Consider the following 23,914-nt stretch of genomic DNA (forward strand, 5'->3'; position numbering starts at 1 on the left):
GCTCGCAGTCTGCGTTCTAATTCATCCCAAAGGTGTTCGATGGGGCTGAGGTCAGGGCTCTGTGCAGGCCAGTCAAGTTCTTCCACACCGATCTCGACAAACCATTTCTGTATGGACCTCACTTTGTGGACTGGGGCATTGTCATGCTGAAACAGGAAAGGGCCTTCCCCAGGCTGTTGCCACAAAGTTGGAAGCATAGAATCGTCTAGAATGTTATTGTATGCTGTAGAATTAAGGTGGCCCTAGCCCGAAACATGAAAAATAGCCCCAGACTATTATTCCTCCTCCACCAAGCTTTACAGATGGCGCTAATCATTGGGGCAGGTAGCGTTCTCATGGCATCCGCCAATCCCAGATTAGTCCGTAGGACTGCCAGATGGTGAAGCGGGATTCATCAGAGAATACATTTCCACTGCTCCAGAGTCCAATGGCGGCGAGCTTTACACCACTCCAGCCGACACTTGGCATTGCACATGATGATCTTAGGATTGTGTTCGGCTGCTCGGCCATGGAAACCCATTTTGTGAATGTCCCACCGAACAGTTATTGTGCTGACGTTGCTTCCAGAGGCAGTTTGGAACTCTGTAGTAAGTTTTGCAACTGAGTACAGACGGCCCGTTCGGTGAGCTTGTGTGGCCTACCACCCCGGCTGAGCCATTGTTGCTCCTAGATGTTTCCACTTCACAATAAGAAGCACTTACAGTTGACCGGAGCAGCTCTAGCAGGGCAGAATTTTGATGAACTGACTTGTTGGAAAGGTGGCATCCTATGACTGTTCCAAGTTGAAAGTCACTGAGCTCTTCAGTAGGGCTACTATATGTAGTCAGGTAGATTCAATCACTGAGAAGTCTCCTGCTGGCCTGTCTTTTTCACTGGCTTTATTCAGATGATAATAAGCTCTGTCATTCTGTATGTCTGTAGCTACAGGCTGTGGGTAATGAGACACGCAGCCTGTGTAATGTGAAGAGCAGGTTCAGGCCTCTCTCTCTTTCGCTCTATGCTCTCCCAAACTGGATCAAAAGCCTAGCATCCAGCACTGCAGCAGAGGACCTTGTTGCTGTCTCCCTGCCTACTGCCTCACTGCATTTCCATGACGACAGGCACAGACGACATTTAAGGCATCCCTCAGCTTCATGGTGGATGGTTCAATTTTTAAATCTCCATGTTGCTGTTTTGATGTTTTATACTAGTTTTACCTTTTATCCCTTGCATTAATATATACTTGCACACGACACATAGTTTTTCACTGTAAGATGGTTTTAATTATTGTAATTATTAGAAAAGATAAATCTATTGTTGTTACTCTTGTAATTATGCTTTATTTAAATAATGTGTTAATGAGAGAAAGTTAATTAGAAGCTTTACAATCCTGCTGTACAATTTTAAAATAGGAAAGTATTCCAATACCTTTTTTCCTGTTCATTGGAAACATGAGTAAACACGTCCATAAATGTTATTTCAGAATATAAACTGAGCAAAAAAAGATCATTCGTAAAAATTCAATTAACATCGCAGATCATCATTTTAAAGAGTTTAAACACTGCTTCCCATGCTTGTTCAATGAACCATAAACAATGAATGAACATGCACCAGTGGAACGGTCGTTAAGACACTAACAGTTTACAGACGGTAGGCAATTAAGGTCACAGTTATGAAAACTTTGGACACTAAAGAGGCCTTTCTACTGACTCTGAAAAACACCAAAAGAAAGATGCCCAGGGTCCCTGCTCATCTGTGTGAACGTGCCTTAGGCATGCTGGAAGGAGGCATGAGGACTTCAGATGTGGCCAGTGCAATAAATTGCAATGTCTGTACTGTGAGACGCCTAAGACAGCGCAACAGGGAGACAGGACGGCACCTGATCGTCCTCGCAGTGGCAGACCACGTGTAACAACACCTGCACAGGATTGGTACATCCCAATATCACACCTGGTACAGGATGGCTAGGACAGGTACAGGATGGCAACAACAACTGTCCGAGTTACACCAGGAATGCACAATCCCTCCATCAGTGCTCAGACTGTCCTCAATAGGCTGAGAGAAGCTGGACTGAGGGCTTGTAGACCTGTTGTAGGGCAGGTCCTCACCAGACATCACGTGCAACAACGTTGCCTATGGGGACAAACCTACCGTCGCTGGACCAGACAGGACTGGCAAAAAGTACTCTTCATTGACGAGTTGCGGTTTTGTCTCACCAGGAGTGATGGTCGAATTTGCGTTTATCGTTGAAGGAATGAGCGTTACACGAGGCCTGTACTCTGGAGCGGGATCGATTTGGAAGTGGAGGGTCCGTCATGGTCTGGGGCGGTGTGTCACAGTATCATCGGACTGAGCTTGTTGTCATTGCAGGCAATCTCAACGCTGTGCATCACAGGGAAGACATCCTCCTCATGTTGTACCCTTCCTGCAGGCTCATCCTGACATCCTGGCTCATCCTGACATGACAATGCCACCAGCCATACTGTTCGTCTGGGACCTGTTGGATTGGAGGGTGAGGGCTAGGGCCATTCCCCCCAGAAATGTCCAGGAACTTGCAGGTGCCTTGGTGGAAGAGTGAGGAGGAGATGCACGGCAGTACTTAATGCAGCTGGTGGCCACACCAGATACTGACTGTTACTTTTGATTTTGACCCCCCCTTTGTTTAGGGACTAGTCACATGTCTGTGGAACTTGTTCAGTTTATGTCTCCGTTGTTGAATCTTATGTTCATACAAATATTTACAAATGTTGAGTTTGCTGAAAATAAACGCAGGTGACAGTGAGAGGACGTTTCTTTTTTTGCTGAGTTTATAATTCATACAACATTATATGAAACAAGCATACACTTTAACCCCCTAAGGTTGATGTCCGCGCCCCTGTGTCAGTCTAATTGTAATAATAAAACAATCCCCAGAAAAATCTGTAAAATTTAAGCTTGGGATGTGTTTGTTTTGGGATTGGATGCCTCTCAATCCACCACATCTGCCTATATCACAATTCTGCATCTGTCGTGAAAGGTGACAAAACTAGAGCGATGTTTGTCAGACCACGAGACAATCCCGAAAATCGGTCTGCTCACAAAATCATCTGTAGCGTACCAACGGTTTGGCCTACAAACTATGGAAAGATGAGACTAACGAACATGATGTTGAGGCCACAGGCCTCAGGACATATAATCAGGAAAAACTCAGGGTGCTACGAGTACCGAGGGCTGTCATATTAACAGTCCAAATTGAAGTGTGCTATCCACTGGCCTCTGTTTAGCCATGCTCCTCTGGTATCTGGCCAGGTATTCTGATCCCCTGGTCCAGAGTGTTCCTGGGGCTGGAGTTGGTGCAGCTGGAGCGCTTGTCGGCCGTGCTGCTCGTTCTCTGAATGAACTGGAGGAAGTTCTCCTGAAAGGAGCCCTCATGGCTGGAGGCCACCAGCTCCACCGGCCCGGAGGAGCAGCAGCGCCGGAACTTGACCAACTCCTCCCTGATCTGTCTGTTGAGAAGGCCATAAAAGAAAGGGTTGACAGCAAAGGAGGAGTAGGCCAGCCAGGTGACGGCCTCCTCCACGTCCCCAGGACTCTGCAGGGACGATCTGAAGGACAAGTGCAGGTGGAAGGAGAAGTAAGGCAGCCAGCAGAGCAGGAACTGGCTCACAATGACCACCAGGGTGAGGGCAGCCTTACCCCCGCTGAATGCCCTCTCAGGGGACAGTCTCTGGGGCAGGCTGCGTGTGGCGGTGATGATGGTGGTCTGGCTGTTGATGGAGTCAGAACGGTTGGCACGTTTGGCTGGGTTGGACGAGGCCCAGGTGGTTGTCGCGGGTGCGTGCTGCAAGGCAGCCGAGCGCGCCACCTTGTACACGTTACAGTAGACAGCAAAGATGACAATGGCAGGTAACAGGAAACACACCACACTGAAGAGCACGGCGAACACCTTCCTCAACCGACTGTGGCTCCAGTGGAGGGAGCAGTGGTTGGCAGCGATGGAGCTGTGGGCCCCGTAGGCAGGCCAACCAAACAGGGTGACCAGGGCCAGAAGGATGGACTTGACCCATATGAGGAGCATTATGCCGATGGCTAGATTGATGCTCATCTTCACCTCGTAGCGCATGGGATGGACGATGTAGTAGTAGCGCTCCACACTGATGGCGGTGATGGTGAGGATGGAGGCACAGATGAGGAACACATTGAGGAAGATGTAGACCTGGCATTCCAACACGGTGAACACCACGGTGCCAAAGAAGGGTGAGTTGGAGATGATGCCCAGTGGCATGAGGAGGATGGCACACAGCAGGTCCACTGCACACAGGTGGCACACAAAGGCAAACCTCTTCAGGTGAGGGGCGCGGGCGATGGCAACCATGACTCCAGTGTTGGCCAATAGGGCGATGAGATTAAGGGTCACCATTGCAAACAGCCCAATCAGATCTTTGATCTGAGACTGGGAGCTGGTGACCACTCCCACCTCTGCGGGGACTGTGGGGTTGGGTCCCCATAGGCCAGTTGTGAGGTTGGCCCCTGTGCGATTGGGAATAGAGGCCAGCATCGGACCAGATTTCTCCATATTTCACAGAAGACTGGTCAGAGGCATCACTACATCAGCAGGCCCCATTGCAATGTTAACTTTCTTCTCTTTTCACGTACTTGTCATCATGTTGGATATGTCCTGTTAAGGAGACAAAAACACAATTTAAACATTTACTGTATAGGAGCTTGAAATGTCATGCTGATGCAGCTTAACATATGGCTTGCTCCTACGGTACATGTTGCTTTGAACATATGGTTTACTCTCACAGTACATGTTGCTTTGATGCCTAGTAATATTTTTCTATTAAATCAGTCTTCATCCCTGTCATGTGAGGGACAACCTAATTGATTTATTCCATTTCAGACGGTCCTGGAGACCGCATTGTATTGACAAGGAATATGTTCTACATTAAATAACCCTTTAAGCCTTCTACAAGTTGAATATTCATGACGTCTTTGCTCTAGGCTGCACTGAGCATTTCTATATTTCTTTCAGGTCTTGTTCTAAAAAAAAACTTATGTAGGGGTGAGTTGATAATTAGCCCAAGGTCAGAGTGGAAATATACTGTACTTTCTATCTCATGCCTTGCTCAAACAGAAGAGGATGAGAGGGTAATCAAAAAAACATTTAGGGTAAAATAAGAGACAAAATAGCTGTGTTTGTGAGACAAGATTGTAATTGGATCGCAAATTGTATATCATGAAATTAGGGGGTAAAATACAAAATGAAATACAAAATGAAATCACCCAAATGAAATCCAGCCAAATTGACACAACTGTGGGAAACATTGGAGTCAACATGGGCTAGCATCCCTGTGGAACGCTTTCGAAAACCTTGTAGAGTCCATGCCTTGATGAATTAAAGCTGTACTAAGGGCAAAATATTTGTAAGATGTTCTTAATGTTATGTACACAGTGTATAATCTAATATAGTAATGAAGTTGGAATAAAAATAAAACAAAGCAAATTAATTTGTAAAATGTTGGATATTATTTACATTTCTACAGCATTATAGTCACAAGAGGATGGCCTGAGCGCTCTCTATTTCACTGCCTAGACGTTATCTGAGAAGCCAAACTACCAGATCACATGGACCTAAAACCAAGACAGCTAAAGAAATGAGAATACACATGCATTTTCACTGTTTTGATAAGAAAAACAGATGCACAAGTTGATTCGGAATTAGAAAAAAACCGTTTTAGTTCAGATAAAGTACTTCCCACTGGGCAAAAACTGGTTGAATCAATGTTGTTTATATGTCATTTCAACCCTCCAAAAATGTGCTGAAGATGAACCAACTTGGAAAAATTATTAGATCTCCAAACAGTTATCAACATAAGGGCATATCATATTTTCTTTACCTAACTTTTAATCTAAATATAATGACATGGTGAATAATTTGTTTAAATTTCATGTTGAATTCATGTTAATTGAATGTAAATCAAAACTAGACGAACTGCCGTCTATGCCCAGTGGGTTACTACAGTATGTCTAAAACATATAGTCCTTACTCCTTGCTACGTGGTGTCAGCATTGCATGGATTTGGGGAAAATGAAGTAGGTAACAGTAAAGGGCACTTTAGATACGATGTGGTGCACAGGGCCAATGGATGGATTGTGGTGCTTTTCACTCACAGAGGAAAGCAAAACAACTCAGTCCTTGCCTTTTGACTTTGATTCATAAGCCCGGTATTAGTCCCTTTAATTAATGTCCTGGTCCTTTCCATCTTTAGAAAGGTGTATTTTCTACAGACAGGAGAAAAAGTATAACACTTCAAAATAATGTTTTGCACTGAAAGATCAATCACTTCTGTTAAATGGCGCTATTTTCTGAGAGGTCACACGAGTCACCCATGCTTATCCCTCCAATGTAGCCCTCACTGCCCCCACCCCACTTCCTGTCCTTCTCTGAGCCCACCCCTTCCCTCTCCCCCAGCCATTTCAGCTCGAGCTGTCCCTGCACAGCTACTGTCAACTGGGTAACCCACTGAGATGAGTCAGTATAATAATCCTTCAATGTTAATATATTAAAAGTATTTTCTTAAAATTTACATTTTGTATTTAGGATGTAACTAAAGATAGATTTAGAGGCAAATGTTTTGTAAGGCTGTATGTTATGAATGATAATAGATGGGATATAAAAACATTTCTGTTAAATTTCCATTCATAAGGTATATTCTACTCAAAAGATAAGTAATTTCTTAAGAGAACATACATATAGTGGACACTGGAGATATACTGTACATTACCTTGCATTTGAAATACATGCACCTGAACTATAAAACCCATTCCCCATAAAACAATAACTCTTAAAATAGCTTGTTGCCTCAACTTTCAGCTCATCTATGACTGTCTGATGAAACATTCAAAGTGATTTCACTCTATGTAAAAATGCACAATGCATCTCCAACAGAATGTACACCTGTTAGCTATGACCCCTGTCGAGGATACATTTTATGGATTTGTGAACTGAGTCAAAATGAGTAGAACGATAATAAGTCTTGTAACCTACCCATATGAGATTATGATATGTCCAGTCCAATTCAAAGAGACCAGGATTTTATGATTTGTCCTTTCTGGATATCCCAGGTGTTGTTTTAGTGAGGAGACATCAGTTAAGCAGATCCAGACGTGAACAGGTCCACATAGACCAGTTACACTGGGTATTTCCACTGGATGAGCAGGACAAGATCCACACTGCTGAGGATAGTTAGCCAGTGGGTTTTCCTGGAGGTTTTGAAGTCTCTGGTATAGGTGTAGAGGGAATCTCACTGGTCCAGACCAGGCTGTGATCACAGAGGGACACTAGTGTGAGAGCAGGTAAGTAGAGGGTGATCACTTCACTTCACTCAGGATGGTGTCTAAGTCCCTGATAGATGTGAGGATGCGCTTTCCATCCCTCCTCCTCCTCTCTATCACTGTGTAAGGCAGTGACTGTCACACATTGTGCACTGTGTGATTCCCTCCCCTACCTCCCTCCCAGACAGACACACACTCCACTGTCCCCTAAAGAGAGCTTTTCCCTGGGTCCTAGAGCACACCAATTCAAAAGACTGACATCAGCTCTGCGTTAACATGTAAATGCCAGTTGCAGTTAACATGTTGGCTTTTTCCAACAATGTATGTCTGTATTATTTCGATGCAAATACATTTTTTTTAACAACCAAATAGCACATTACTCAGTGAGGGTTATAAAAACACGAGGTATAATCGTTGTGACTCCTGAACTTTCCTATATTGGATTTAGTGATTGACCCAGCTGTGGTGATATGAGAACATTTCCACCAATCTCTGGATGACACTGTTGAAAATATAGGTTTATGGAAGAAACTAATGGTAAGCAACATTGTGTTGGTGTTGCGGTTAATCGAAATGTGTTGTCTGAAGAATGTGGTCAACACATCCAACTGTGCATCTACAGCATGTTGCAAACATGTTGGGCAACAACCACTAAATAGTGGCAACCCACAGAATTAACATCAAAAGTGCTGAAAAAAATAACTTAAGAGTGATTGGTCAAAACACTGGGGTCTGGGCTGAGTTACATAAATAGGTGAAAGCATATGCAGTCTCCTCAGAGAGAGAGGTCTGAGCCAGCTGGAGGGTTATTTGTTTATTGAGCCTTCAAGTAAATAGATCAGGTGCAAAAAGGCTCAGAGAGGTGGTCTGAGACTGAGTGTTCACTAGTGACACCTCCTGGTTACAAGGCAGAAGGACATTCTCTCAACAGGCTGCTGTGTGCAATAAACAGCCCCATAGTCTTATAGCGTCTCAGAGTTTGAGTGCTGATCCAGAATCAGATCATCCTCCAATTATTCATTACGATTTAAAAGGCAAAACTGATCCTAGATCACGACTCCTACTCGAGACGCTTTGTGAATCTGGACCCAGGCCCAGGAAAATGTATAAACTGAGACAAGAGCATTGATCATCACCACAGGAACTTTCAGAGCCTTGCTAGGTAACACATGAATATTATTAACATACAGAGTGCACTGGGATTATAGATTTTCAAAGCTACACAAATCTCCTTCATAGACACACACTACATGCAAATCAAACTTCTATAAACATACAGATCAACTCTACAGTTATTCTTTCAATCATGCATGTTATTTCATGCCAATACAGCATATAGGCCTATCTAGTATATTGAATTATGTTGCATGCACTAACATTCAAACAGTTACTGAAGAGAGATGTTTTCACAAAGTAGGTAAGTGAAAATAAAGCTTTATACAAGTATATTCAGAGTAGGAAATACTCACAGCTAAATGAAAACATATAGTGCAGAATAAAGATACAGGTAGATATTGTATTGCATATTAGTAAAGGTACAGTATTCACACTACATCCAGTAAAGGTAAAGAGAATAGTGCTCCCATAACAGAAATGAGTGGCCAAATAGTACAATAACATTGAAAATCCACAATACTATGGTCTGCTCAAAGTAAATATTGTAGACTAATGGAATTACAATAAGGATTACAATTTTAAGTGAGAGTGCAGTATTTATACTCCGTTTAAGAGTAGAATCACAAATGACTTGCAACTAAAACTGACAATGGAAGACTTCAAAGCCTGTTGTGTAAAGCATAAGGCACAGAGAAGTATATCTGATACATTAGACAACTTTGGTTGAATATGGTACTCAGTGACAGTGAGGTCTAACAACAACCACCTTCATTTGAACAATACTCTTGATACTCTACCAATTAGACAGAGTAGGAGACATCTCTCTCCTAGAGTGCATAGGTGCCTCTCCTCTCCCCGGTTAAAACTTGAGCTCCAGCAGGTAGCGGATGCGACACTGGTTCTCCTTGTAGACCAAATACTCGCTGTTGGAAAAGTAGCTGTCCTTGTACTGGGGCTGCTTAATGGGCTTACCCTGAGGCACAGCCACCTGCTTACCATCCAGAGTCAGGAAGATGTCCTTAGAGGGGTCTGAAACAACACAGTGTTCACTACACAACCATACAGCTGAAACACGCAAGTGTTTACTATACAAACACTGTACTGATATACACAACAAAAGTGTTCACTAGACTTATGCAGTCTTCTGGATATCTGCTAATCATCTACCAGATGTTTAGACATACAGTAACCACTTCAGTAGTGTATATGGAGAAAGACACTTGCAACTACAACTGTTTCGGTTACACAGAATCTTGGTTTCCCATCCTATTCAACTACGTCCCTCCGGCTTTTTATTCACGTTACCTGATGAAAATGCTGTACAATATGTGACCCGATTCAGGAAACTAGGCATATGTCGCAAGTCACGACTTCACAGGAGAGACTTTAGAACGTAAAAAATACTTGATCAAAACGCGTTTTATGGCAGAAATGTCTTCAAGAACATGAACTTTCAAGTGCCTTAATAACACACTTTTATGCCATCTGTAAACACAAATAAAGTTGTTAAATTAATAGCCTAGTAGGTTTAGCCAAAGAAAAAGCCAAGAACATTTCCACTAACCATGACTGGCTGAGATAATGAGTGGGCCGGACATGCCGAGAGATGAGTTTCAGATTCTGTGGTGTAGCATCTCGTGTCTATAAAATGAACTGCTCGTCATGCATAGATAATCCTTTCTACTGCAGTTTGTTCGAAAGATATAACTTTAGCCATGGAGAACTGCAAATATGTTGCTACTGCTCTCAATAACACCGCTGCCCAGAATTGATCAGGCGCTATCGACAAAGGTCAGTGGGAAAAAGTTGTGATGGACTACTTTCTGGAGGACGACCGTGCCATGCTGACTTTCTCTAGGACTGTAAATGTATCAGACGATGAGGAAATCCCTGATTTAGGTAAACACATTTAATTGAAGAAGACATTGTAGAGTCTTCTGATGACTGTGATGGGGAAGAAACGGCGATCAACCGTGTTGTTGTCACGGAAGACATTAACCTGAGTTTTGAAATCAGTGGATCACAACGGGCCAAACAAGCTGTGCAAACTAAATGGAAAAGACACAGGATGGCTTATTTAATGAAAGGGGTTGCAGGCTGCCGTGAAGCTTTCATCCATGTATATGGGTAAGAATCTAACTACAGTTTCAGAGAGTACACTACCGTCCAAACGTTTGGGGTCACTAAGAAATTTCCTTTATTTTTTAAAGAAAATAAAAAATGTTGGTCCATTAAAATAACATCAAATTAATCAGAAATACAGTGTAGACATTGTTAATGTTGTAAATGACTATTGTAGCTGGAAATGGCAGATTTTTTACTTTGGTGTACAGAGGCCCATTATCAGCAACCATCACTCCTGTGTTCCAATGGCACGTTGTGTTAGCTAATCCAAGTTCACATTAAATAGTACCCGCAAAACACCAGGTATTATTTAACGAAGCTTCCAGTTGGGTGTAGTCAAAGGAGAGCTCTCCAGTAGGTACCAAAACATTCCAAGGCCCTTTTCTCAAAACTAGGTTTACAAGTGTATCAACTTTCAAAACAGAATAACTTTCCCCATTGTTCGACAAAAGACCGAATCCAGGTGGTGAGTCACATATGATCTTGTTGCCATCTGATTCAAAATGTCATAGAAAAATCAACCCCGCAGATCTCCCCCTGTTCTTTGCCGTGCACTGATTGTATTACTGCTGATGATGATATCTGGAAATGTGCATGTATACACTGGTCCGTCTACGGTTGCTAGCCACAATTCTGACTTGTGCTCCGAATTCTGCTTCACTGATTTCTGCTTACGTAAATGCCTGGGTTTTCTGCACATTAACACTAGAAGCTTATTACCCAAAATGTATCAATTGAAAGTGTGGGTTCACAGCTCCAATCCAGATGTGTTGGCCATTACTGAAACATTGTTAAGAAAGAGTGTTCTGAACACTGATGTTAACCTTTCTGGTTATAACATTTTTCGGCAAGACAGATCTTCCAAAGGTGGTGGAGTGGCAATCTTTACCAAGGAACACATTCAGTGCTCGGTAGTCTGTTCCCAACCAACTTGATTAGCTGGTTTTAAGCTTTCAAGTAGCTATTTGTTGACTGTTGCTGAGTGCTATCACCCACCTGTACCCAAACTGCCCTACCTAACATGGTTTAGACCCTTTCTTCTTTAAGGTTGTGGCCCCTATCATAGTTCAGCCTCTTTCACCTTTTTAACATGTCTTTCCTCTCTGGGGAGTTTCCCAGTGCTTGGAAGGTACTGGAAAATCCTAACTGTCATAGGTCAATTTCTATCTTGTCCTTTTTATCAAAAGTCAACTGACTGGCTTTCTTGGTCTATAGTATTCTCTCTGGTATGCCATCTGGTTTCTGCTTAGGTTATGGATGTGTCACTGCAACATAAAGGTCTTATATTTTGTCACCATTGCTTTTGATTCTAAGCAATGTTGTGCTGCTACAGTTATTGATTTGGCCAAAGCTTTTGATACGATAGACCATTCCATTCTTGTGGATCGGCTAAGGAATATTGGTGTCTGAGGAGTATTTGGCCTGGTTTGCCAACTACCTCTTCAGAGTGTGCAGTGTGTAAAGTCAGAACGTTTGCTGTCTCAGCCACTGCCTGTCAACAAGGGAGTACCCTAAGGCTCGATCCTAGGACCCACGCTCTTCTTAATGTACATTAACATAGCTCAGGCTACTGTACCTGGTTCCAACTTTCCTCTAGCCACCACGCAGTCGTAGCCGGTAGGAGCCTCCTTCAGGGAGCTGTCGTCCATAGTGATAGTCTTTTCCTTCCCCAGCGCCACCTCGTTCAGAAACATCACCCCCCTGTCTTTAGATGTACGCACTACACAGGGACAGGACACATATGTAGTAAGTAGCACGGTATTTCTTCACAAAACGAACAGTGTCGTAGTAGTGCACCTAACAGTCTTATACTCACTACATGAACATACATTTGGAAATTGACTGGATATTCCGAAGATGACGTCTAAATTAGATCCCGGTAGTTCAGCCACATGGTAGCTATAGCCTCACCGTATACAGCTGACTTGCTGTTCTCCGAGGCAAAGTAGATGCCCCTGCCCACACGGCCCCCTGACTGGGGCATGATCCGCAGCCCGCCCTTCAAGATGGCTGCCACCACTGCCACATTGGTACCATGCCACAGCAGACGCCGGTTCTCTAGACCATCGTTCTCCCTGAATCTCTCCGCCTGGGGAGAACAATCCCCACAGAAAGATCAATCAGCCTTAAATACTAACGCTAAGTCAAACAAACCTACAGTTATAACAATATATTATTTGTTATTTATTTTGTACATGCATCAGCACAAAAATCAAGATCACAGCAAATTTGTAAAAAAATGAATGCTGTATTACATACTACAAGAATTATGACATGAAGTTGTTGTGCCATATGTTACCCACCTCAGTCTCTCTGTCCACCTCCCAGACATCTATAATCTTTGGCTGGTGGTGGCTACTTGCAGTGGCCTTCAGGTATTTCTCTATTAGCTTTAAATGAGGCAAGAATGGAAATACAATGGAAGCTTAACATTTACAATATTCTTCTCTTTTGTAGTATAAATTATGCTTTGTCACAGTAAATATAGTCACCCATTTAAATATGACAATCCGCATATCACTAAAGACTTGTCTGATTTTGAACAATACAGTGGTGTTTGTATAGAATTCAACTTCTATTAGAGACCACGGTACCTTGAATTCCTGTGTATCTCTTTGTAGTAGAGCAAGTTTGCAGCTGAGAGACAGATAGTTTTGGTCCAGTGGATGAGGTACTTTCTCCACCTCCATCTGTTCCTGGGCCTTCTCAGTCTCAGCCTTCAAGTTCTGGGCTATCTCTATATCAGCCAGCACCTGCAGGGGACAGCACAGTCAGGAATGGGATCAGGCCTGGACAAGACCACTCATCATGATTAGGGCCAGGAGTTTCACCAGACTTGATCAGGGAAAACTGGGTTCTTATTGTAGGCTATTAAAAAACTATTGGCCCTAAATAGTACTGATCAAGATCAATGTCATTCCATAAAGCACAATTCTGTGACAGCGTCTAATCAAGTACAAGGTGATCTCACCAGAAGCATCTCCTTCTTCTTCTCCACGATCTCGGAACTGTCGATGACCGGGGGCCTGGTGCGTCCAAAGTTGTGTGGGATGGTGGTGAAGAACTTGGAGGAGAGTTCCTCCAGTTTGGGCCTGCTGGCGTTAATGGCTCCCTCAATCTCCTCCAGCACCTCAAAGCCCTTAGCAATCTGCATCTTGCTCAGCTTCCCCAGGGGCATCTTCTTTATGTCTGGTGGCCCAAAGAGAGAGTGGCAATAAGGGGGATATGATTACACACATATCACTGCTCTGTCTGAGTTCATATGTTAGACACCTGCACAGTTTATATAGGCCTATGTTGACTGCTCTCCTCTACATTAGTAAATGTGGTAGTTAGGGAACTTGCAACAGCTGAATAAACATTGTATACATTTTACAGTCCTACTTACATTATAGATCAGACAGACTAGGTTTTTATATGGATTAGACATTTAGCTCCAGATCGCCAGGCTTTACCCTCCATTTAAAATGACTAATGATTTAGGATGCTCTTCTCTGATCACATAGAGCAGATGCCTGGGATTCCCTGACATCAGTTTAACAGCCTAGGAAATCATTGCACTGAAAGAGTAAAACACAATGCAACAAGCAGTCCAGTCCAACAGGTATGTTACATAACAGAACATGTGTACATAGACAGACCACAACCAGGCTTACTGACTGAGGAACAGAAAGTTGCTTCAGTGCTGGAGGGGTACAGGTGGTATGATGGACAGATTGACACCCACCCAGGTTCATGCACTCCATGGCCTCTTTGAACATGTCATTGCTGAAGATGAGCTGGATGAGCTTCTGCGTGGGGCTGTCCAGGGTGCAAGGGAGGATGTTTCTGGGGCCCTTGCCAATCTTCCCATCAACACAGTCCACCTGCAAAAACCAGAAGAGAGCATGTAATAGAGAGGGAACAAAAATGGACACAGCAAAACTATAATGAGTCAACCTGACCACCTGAGTGTATTGTAAGACTTACTAATTAAAGGAGCCAGGAAGGTAAAATGTTGTTATTCTTTAGAGTATGGATGGGCGATGTCTGAAATTACATTTTAGCCTACCCTTTAAAAACTAATATTACAGCCAAATCAAGTGAAGGCTATTGCTATTTCATCATCTTAAGCATCTGGGTAAGGGCATTTGCGTAATTCTTTCTTCCTTTAGGCTACTTCAGACTGTAAATAATACAAATAAAAAGGCATTTCACTTAGTAACTATAGAATAGTCTACCTTATACTACCTTATACTAAATCAGAAAAAAACAATGGCTGACTTGTTGGTGTTAAGCAGTCCTTCAGTTTCAGGCAATGGATGGACAGACTACAAACCTCCAACATTTACAAGTCCATCATCCTGCAGAGTTTGCTACTCTGGGCAGAAAAATGTGAACATGCTGGTGTTTGCTGCCAAAAACCTTTAGGTAGGTCTAAGACATGGTAAAAAAAAAAAAAACTAAACCTAATGGTTCCTCATTGCACTGTATTTAAATGTAGCCTATATTCAGATCCAGATACATCTTATTCGAAAGACAAAGCCTATAGATTAAACTAAAATATTCTGTCAAATCCTTAGACTTACATGCATAGCTTTTTTGGACTCATTTGTTATTTTAGTACTTATTTTGTTCAGGCTACTTTATTTATTTTGTAACTTGGACTATACTTAGGATTTGTACAGTTCGAAATGCAAAAAAACATATGCTAACTGGCCTATTCATTTTTTGCCAAAGACAATGTTTATTCAAGTGTTATAAAGAATGTTATAGGCTAAATAATTAGATTTTCAGGCGCTGACTTGTGTGTTGGTGTAATTTTGCTCATCTTAAGCTTGAAAAAAAACAATTGGCCAGTTTGGGATATGGCTTTTTCTTTGCAACTCTCCATAGAAGGCCGGCATCCCATAGTCGCCTCTTGACTGTTGACGTTGAGACTGGTGTTTTGCGGGTACTATTTAATGTAGCTGCCAGTTGAGGACTTTTGAGGCATCTGTTTCTCAAATTAGACACTTTAATGTACTTGTCCTCTTGCTCAGTTGTGCACCGAGGCCTCCCACTCCCCTTTGGATTCTGGTTAGAGCAAGTTTGCGCTGTTCTGTGAAGGGAGTAGTACACAGCGTTGTACGAGATCTTCAGTTTCCTGACAATTCCTCGCATGGAATAGCCATGATTTCTCAGAACAAGAATAGACTGACGAGTTACAGAATAAAGTGCTTTGTTTCTGGCCATTTTGACCCTGTAATCGAACCCACAAATGCTGATGCTCCAGATACTCATCTAGTCGAAAGAAGGCCAGTGTTACTGCTTCTTTAAATCAGAAAACAGTTTTCAGCTGTGCTAACAATTGCAAAAGGGTTTTCTAATGATCAATTAGCCTTTTAAAATGATAAACTTGGATTAGCTAACACAACGTGCCATTTGAACACAGGAGTGATGGTTGCTGATAATGGGCCTCTGTACGCCCATGTAGATATTCCATTAAAAGCAGTTTCCAGCAACAATAGTCATTTACAACATTAACAATGTCTGCACTGTATTTCTGATCAATTTGATGTTATTTTAAAATTGACATTTTTTGCTTTTCTTTCAAAAACAAGGACATTTCTAAGTGACCACAAACTGTATGTATGTATGTATGTATATATATATATATATGTGTGTGTGTATATATTATATACACACACATATACATACAGTGAGGAGAAGTATTTGATAACCTGCAAAATCGGCAGCGTTTCCTACTTACAAAGCATGTAGAGGTTTGTAATTTTTATCATAGGTACACTTCAACTGTGAGAGACGGAATCTAAAATAAAAATCCAGAAAATCACATTGTATGATTTTTAAGTAATTCATTTGCATTTAATTGCATGAAAAAAGTATTCGATACATCAGAAAAGCATAACTTAATATTTGGTACAGAAACCTTTGTTTGCAATTAGAGAGATCATATGTTTCCTGTAGTTCTTGATCAGGTTTGCACACACTGCAGCAGAGATTTTGGCCCAGAATGATGCTTCCACCTCCATGCTTCACGGTTGGGATGGTATTCTTGGGGTTGTACTCATCCTTCTTCCTCCAAACACGGCGAGTGGAGTTTAGACCAAAAAGCTCTATTTTTTTGTCTCATCAGACCACATGACCTTCTCCCATTCCTCCTCTGGATCATCCAGATGGTCATTGGCAAACTTCAGACCGGCCTGGACATGCGCTGGCTTGAGCAGGGGGACCTTGCGTGCGCTGCAGGATTTTAATCCATGACGGCGTAGTGTTACTAATGGTTTTCTTTGAGACTGTGGTCCCAGCTCTCTTCAGGTCATTGACCAGGTCCTGCCGTGTAGTTCTGGGCTGATCCCTCACCTTCCTCATGATCATTGATGCCCCACGAGGTGAGATCTTGCATGGAGCCCCAGACTGAGGGTGATTGACCGTCATCTTGAACTTCTTCCATTTTCGAATAATTGCGCCAACAGTTGTTGCCTTCTCACCAAGCTGATTGCCTATTGTCCTGCAGCACATCCCAGCCTTGTGCAGGTCTACAATTGTATCCCTGATGTCCTTACACAGCTCCCTGGTCTTGGCCATTGTGGAGAGGTTGGAGTCTGTTTGATTGAGTGTGTGGACAGGTGTCTTTTAAAACAGGTGCAGTTAATACAGGTAATAAGTGGAGAACAGGAGGGCTTGTTAAAGAAAAAACTAACAGGTCTGCGAGAGCCAGAATTCTTACTGGTTGGTAGGTGATCAAATACTTATGTCATGCAATAAAATGCAAATAATTTACTTAAAAATTATACAATGTGATTTTCTGGATTTTTGTTTTAGATTCCGTCTCTCACAGTTGAAGTGTACCTATGATAAAAATTACAGACCTCTACATGCTTTGCAAGTGGGAAAACCTGCAAAATTGGCAGTGTATCAAATACTTGTTCTCCCCACTGTGTGTGTGTGTGTGTGTGTGTGTATATATATATATATATATATATACACATACATACACACACATCTCTATCTATATATACACACACCTACATACGCGCGCACACAGTCGTGGCCAAAAGTTTTGAGAATGACACAAATATTAATTTCCACAAAGTTTGCTGCTTCAGTGTCTTGAGATATTTTTGTCAGATGGTATTATGGAATACTGAAATATAATTACAAGCATTTCATAAGTGTCAAAGGCTTTTATTGACAATTACATGAAGTTGAAGCAAAGAGTCAATATTTGCAGTGTTGACCCTTCTTTTTCAAAACCTCTGCAATCTGCCCTGGCATGCGGTCAATTAACTTCTGGGCCACATCCTGACTGATGGCAGCCCATTCTTGCATAATCAATGCCTGGAGTTTGTCAGAATTTGTGGGGTTTTGTTTGTCCACCCGCCTCTTGAGGATTGACCACAAGTTCTGAATGGGATTAAGGTCTGGAGAGTTTCCTGGCCATGGACCAAAAATATCGATGTTTTGTTCCCCGAGCCACTTAGTTATCACGTATGGCAAGGTGCTTCATCATGTGGGAAAAGGCATTGTTCGTCACCAAACTGTTCCTGGATGGTTGGGAGAAGTTGCTCTCGGAGGATGTGTTGGTACCATTCTTTATTCATGGCTGTGTTCTAGGGGCAAAATTGTGAGTGAGCCCACTCCCTTGGCTGAGAAGCAACCCCACACACACATGAATGGTCTCAAGATGCTTTACTGTTGGCATGACACAGGACTGATGGTAGCACTCACCTCGTCTTCTCCGGACAAGCTTTTTTCCAGATGTCCCAAACAATCGGAAAGGAGATCCATCAGCGAAAACGACTTTACCCCAGTCCAATCCCTGTACCTTTTGCAGAATATCCGTCTGTCCCTGATGTTTTTCCTGGAGGGAAGTGGCTTCTTTGCTGCCCTTCTTGACACCAGGCCATCCTCCAAAAGTCTTCGCCTCACTGTGCGTGCAGATGCACTCACACCTGCCTGCTGCCATTCCTGAGCAAGCTCTGTACTGGTCGGGCCCCGATCCCGCAGCTGAATCAATTTTAGGAGACAGTCCTGGCGCTTGCTGGACTTTCTTGGGCGCCCAACAATTGAACCACTCTCCTTGAAGTTCTTGATGATCCGATAAATGGATGATTTAAGTGCAATCTTACTGGCAGCAATATCCTTGCCTTTGAAGACCTTTTTGTGCAAAGCAATGATGACGGCACGTGTTTCCTTGCAAGTAACCGTGTTTGACAGAGGAAGAACAATGATTCCAAGCACCACCCTCCTTTTGAAGCTTCCAGTCTTTTATTCGAACTCAATCAGCATGACAGAGTGATCTCCAGCCTTGTCCTTATCAACACTCATACCTGTTTTAACTAGAGAATCACTGGCATGATGTCAGCTGGTCCTTTTGTGGCAGGACTGAAATGCAGTAGAAATGTTTTTGGGGGATTCATGTCATTTGCATGGCAAAGAGGGACTTTGCAATTAATACCAACCTTGTCACAAGACAACTGATTGGCTCAAACTCATTATGGAAAGTAAATCCACCAATAACTTTAAACAAGGCACACCTGTTTATTGAAATGCATTCCAGATGACTAATTCATGAAGCTTGTTGAGAGAATACCAAGAGTGTGCAAAGCTGTCCTCAAGTTAAAGGGTGGGTACTTCAAATAACCTCAAATATTCAACATTTTGATTTGTTTAACACATTATTCCAGTTCTGTTAGTCACATGTCTGTGGAACTTGTTCAGTTTATGTCTCAGTTGTTGAATCTTGTTATGTTCATAGGAATATTTACACATGTTAAGTTCTCAAAATAAACGCAGTTGCAGTGAGTGGACGTTTCGTTTTTTTGCTAAGTTTACTAAAAATGTACGCTATGGCAAATAGGGAATAGGCCATTTGGCTTGTCGCAATGCTGTGTATTCAGCATTGCGCTGCCAGACTCCGGTGGTGAAATCAAGTTCAAATATGCTAAAACATAGTTTATGAGATTACAATATCATTACCATCGACAATGACTGTCAAACATCATTGATACATAAAATTGCCAAACCCTACTTTAGAATCCATGGTCCTACTGAGACCCAGCCACCACTTTACCTTGACCTCTGCATCCTGGTCTCCATCCACCTCTATCAGGGTGTACTTCCCCGGGTGAGACACAAAGTTGTCCCGCTCCTTCCAGCTGTTCTTCGTCTTGTCTTTGAACTTCTTCTCAAAGTCTTTGATGGCTTTGTCTGGGCTGTTGGAGAGGTCTGATAGGTTTGACTGGCCCGTTTCCCCCTGTAAGGGAGAGAGGAGAAGATGATGCTTCAATTCTGGGTGCTCAAGAAATTAATAGCTTAGTATTTAACATAATTAACAAAAACTTCGATTTACTACTAAAGTATACACAGGATTGTCTAGTAAACTACCATCGTGTCTGTCAAAAATTAAGCTTACCACTCTTCCCCATCTGGTCCAGCAGTAGTAAGAGTCATCTATACACAACACTTGAATGACATAAAACTTGTTGTTGTTATTTCCAATGTTGGTCTGATTCAGCATGCAATCATAATCTTCATACACCTGTGGGGAGATTAAAGGAGGAACGTGATTCAGGAAAGCAGACATAAAAATGAGCACATTCATCTATTGCACTGCACAGCAATCTGTCCTGCTGATGTGACTGCAAGGCTGATCAAACAATTCAAGTCAAATACCTGTAACTAGTGACAGTTTCTCAGATTCTGCTATATATGAATGATTAGCAAACATGGTGTAGCAACACATTTGTCTTTCGAAACAGCTATAACTGAATGCAGCATATACAGTAGATATGAGTGACCTTACACACTCATTATCTCAGGTATCTTGGGGGAGCGTACACTACAACTGAGCAGAGGTAATGTCTTGAACAAGGAAAGAAGAGAATAGTCCCCCCTTCTGCATTAGATTAATTAAAGGGGCAAGTGTCTCTCACTCTCAGGGAGTTTACTTCCAACTGAAACTATTACTGTACCCTACATGTCACTTCTAAGGTTTGTATATTGGAAAGTAGTCAAACCTCATTGATTCTAAATGAAGGGTGTGGCTGAAGTGAACTCACAAAGACATTCATTGTCATAGCCTTTACAGTCAGTCTGTGACAAGAAGAGGTCGACCGATTAATCGGAATGGCCGATTAATTAGGGCCGATTTCAAGTTTTCATAACAATCGGAAATTGGTATTTTTGGACACCGATTTGGCCGATTTTTTTTATTTTATTTTTTTACACCTTTATTTAATCTTTATTTAACTAGGCAAGTCAGTTAAGAACACAATTCTTATTTTCAATAGCGGCCTAGGAATGGTGGGTTAACCCCCTCGTTCCGGGGCAGAACGACATCGACAATGACTGTCAAACATCATTGATACATAAAATTGCCAAACCCTTGTCAGCTCGGGGGATTCAATCTTGCAACCATACAGTTAACTAGTCCAACGCTCTAACCACCTGCCTCTCATTGCACTCCACGAGGTGTGCAATGCACTCCACGTTACGCGGATGCAGTAAGCCAAGGTAAGTTGCTCGCTAGCATTAAACTTATCTTATAAAATCAATCAATCAATCATAAATCACTACTTACCTACACATGGTTGATAATATTACTAGTTTATCTCGTGTGTCCTGCGTTGCATATAATCGATGCGGTGCGTATCGTTGCTCCAATGTGTACCTAGCCATGAACATCAATGCCTTTCTTAAAATCAATACACAGAAGTATATGTATTTAAACCTGCATATTTAGCTAAAATAAATCCAGGTTTGCAGGCAATATTAACCAACAGTTTGGGCTGCCTAATTTGCCAGAATTTTACATAATTATGACATAACATTTTAGGTTGTGCAATGTAACAGGAATATTTAGACTAATGGACCCCTTAGATAAAATACGGAACGATTCCGTATTTCACTGAAAGAATAAACGTCTTGTTTTCGAGATGATAGTTTCCAGATTCGACCACATAAATTTTTTTTATTTTACCTTTATTTAACTAGGGAAGTCAGTTAAGAACAAATTCTTATTTTCAATGACGGCCTCGGAACAGTGGGTTAACTGCCTGTTCAGGGGCAGAATGACAGATTTGTAACTTGTCAGCTTGGGGATTTGAATCTCCAACCTTTCGGCTGCTAGTCCAACGCTCTAACCACTAGGCTACCCTGTCGCCCCTAATGACCTAAGGCTCGTATTTCTGTGTGTTATTATGTTATAACTAAGTCTATGATTTGATAGAGCAGTCTGAGCAGTGGTAGGCAGCAGCAGGCTCGTAAGCATTCATTCAAACAGCACTTTCATGCATTTTGCCAGCAACTCTTCGTTGTGCGTCAAGCATTGTGTTGTTTATGACTTCAAGCCTATCAACTCCCGAGATTAGGCTTGTGTAACCGATGTGAAATGGCTAGCTAGTTAGCGGGGTGCGCGCTAATAGAGTTTCAAACGTCACTCGCTCTGAGACTTGGGAGTGGTTGTTCCCTTTGCTCTGCATGGGTAATGCTGCTTCGAGGGTGGCTGTTGTCATTGTGTTCCTGGTTCAAGCCCAGGGAGGAGCGAGGAGGGTGACGGAGGTTATACTGTTACACTGGCAATACTAAAGTGCCTATAAGAACATCCAATAGTCAAAGGTTGATGAAATACAAATGGTATAGAGAGAAATAGTCCTGTAATAACTACAACCTAAAACTTCTTACCTGGGAATATTGAAGACTCATGTTAAAAGGAACCACCAGCTTTCATATGTTCTCATGTTCTGAGCAAGGAACATAAACGTTAGGTTTCTTACATGGCACATATTGCGCTTTTACTTTCTTCTCCAACACTTTGTTTTTGCATTATTTAAACCAAATTGAACATGTTTCATTATTTATTTGAGGCTAAATTGATTTTATTGATATATTATATTGAGTTAAAATAAGTATTCATTCAGTATTGTTGCAATTGTCATTATTACAAATAAATAAGTTTTTTATTTATTTAAAATCGGCCGATTAATCGGTATCAGCTTTTTTTGGGGTCCTCCAAAAATCGGTGGCGTGTTGAAAAATCATAAATCTGTCTACCTCTAGTGACAAGTGCTTCAATCACAGTAACACTTTCAAAGTACCTCAATGAGTACTACTGACTGCACAGGAGGACTTTTGAGCTGAAATAGTATACAATATATATGTATGATTGGTGGCACAGGCAGCCCAATAAATAGCCTACTCCCTGCCTTGATACGGCATGATGTCCAACTCACCCTTCCTGAATGCTGTTCTGACAGCAAGCAGTGCTCATCAGCCTTCCTTTTGCCCTTCACTTCTGGCCCTGCAGCCTTCAGAGCCTCTTTGGCAGAGGTAAAGGCATCCTTTGGTGTGTCAGGCTCTTGCTTGACCTTCTTTCCACCCGCTTTATTGGCTTCGGTGGATGAAGCAGCCCTTCTCTTTGGTGCCATCCCTTATCTGTATTTCAATCACTGCAGAAAAGAGAAACATTATGCATCAACAAAACATTACATTTTGAAGATAGTATTGATGCACTTGAGGCAGGTGCTTTTCACCTTTTCTGCCACACTGGCAGTGGTGTTTTGATACAGCTGAGTGAGGCGTGGTACTTCCAGTAACACAGAAGTAGCAGCAGAAACAGCAGACAAGCTTTGACGTGGCTGGTAAATTCCCTGACCTGTCTGAGGCACTGAGAAGGTTGAGCGAGTGCTAATTAGCTAGCTATAGCAGCTGTCCTAGCTGTATTTCCATGTACAACCCCTCAGTAATGTTTAGGTATATAGCTAGCTAGTTTAGTTAGCTTGGCGCAAAGTCCAGTAACTTCATTTTGTGGGTGTGTAGCTAGCTAGCTAACGTTAGCTTAACGCCGTTGGTATCGAGAAGTTCACGCACTAGCGTTAGCTAGCTAACTACAAGGCTATGGATGCCGCTACAGTTGACAGGAATTGGAAGCTAGCTAAATAATTTGCGAACCTTTATCGACTTGCTACTTACCTTAGAGCAGGTATTCGGCAGCTCAAGCGGTCACTGTCAGAAGTAGCAGAACAAAATATTTTGACAGGCACACTTCCCAACGACTGTCGAGGAAGTTCTACTTCCGCTTTTAGAGGGGGTGAGGTAAGCGGCATTCAGAAAGTTGCGGATATAAATGTACATTATAGAGCACACGCACACAAGGTGCAGTTTTGAAATGTTATTGTTCATCCGCAGTTTTTCTCTTATTATGAGTCACTGACAGTCACTCAATTAGACCAAGTCAGCTAAAACATTTTAGATTGGTAAATTAGTCTAGCCATCTATCTAAAATGGTAGTAATCATGGTCGAAGTAATGTTAGTCACTCTCACTCAGATATCATATAAAAATAACTGCTAACATTTCTCTCCACCCCATGGCAGTGTGTAGACTTGGAGCAA

General features: G+C 42.3%; 2 protein-coding genes across 2 annotated transcripts; both read right to left on the minus strand.

Moving 5' to 3' along the window:
- Positions 1-1,239: 1,239 nt before the first annotated feature.
- LOC135541894 (probable G-protein coupled receptor) lies at positions 1,240-7,422 on the minus strand. The gene is made up of 2 exons (XM_064968381.1): positions 7,010-7,422; positions 1,240-4,636 (listed from the first exon to the last, which is right to left on the minus strand). Exon 2 carries the CDS (start codon positions 4,532-4,534, stop codon positions 3,239-3,241), a length of 1,296 nt encoding a protein of 431 aa, XP_064824453.1. The 5' UTR covers positions 4,535-4,636; positions 7,010-7,422; the 3' UTR covers positions 1,240-3,238.
- Positions 7,423-8,097: 675 nt separating this feature from the next.
- Positions 8,098-23,614, minus strand: parp3 (poly (ADP-ribose) polymerase family, member 3). Its single transcript, XM_064968382.1, has 11 exons — positions 23,494-23,614; positions 22,755-22,970; positions 19,937-20,062; positions 19,595-19,777; positions 14,264-14,402; positions 13,508-13,725; positions 13,131-13,289; positions 12,840-12,926; positions 12,448-12,625; positions 12,113-12,256; positions 8,098-9,441 (listed from the first exon to the last, which is right to left on the minus strand). The coding sequence occupies exons 2-11, from the start codon at positions 22,947-22,949 to the stop codon at positions 9,272-9,274; spliced, it is 1,599 nt and encodes a 532-aa protein (XP_064824454.1). The 5' UTR covers positions 22,950-22,970; positions 23,494-23,614; the 3' UTR covers positions 8,098-9,271.
- Positions 23,615-23,914: the final 300 nt, after the last annotated feature.

Source organism: Oncorhynchus masou, chromosome 6 (genome assembly GCF_036934945.1).
Source record: "Oncorhynchus masou masou isolate Uvic2021 chromosome 6, UVic_Omas_1.1, whole genome shotgun sequence".
NCBI classification, from domain to species: Eukaryota; Metazoa; Chordata; class Actinopteri; order Salmoniformes; family Salmonidae; genus Oncorhynchus; species Oncorhynchus masou.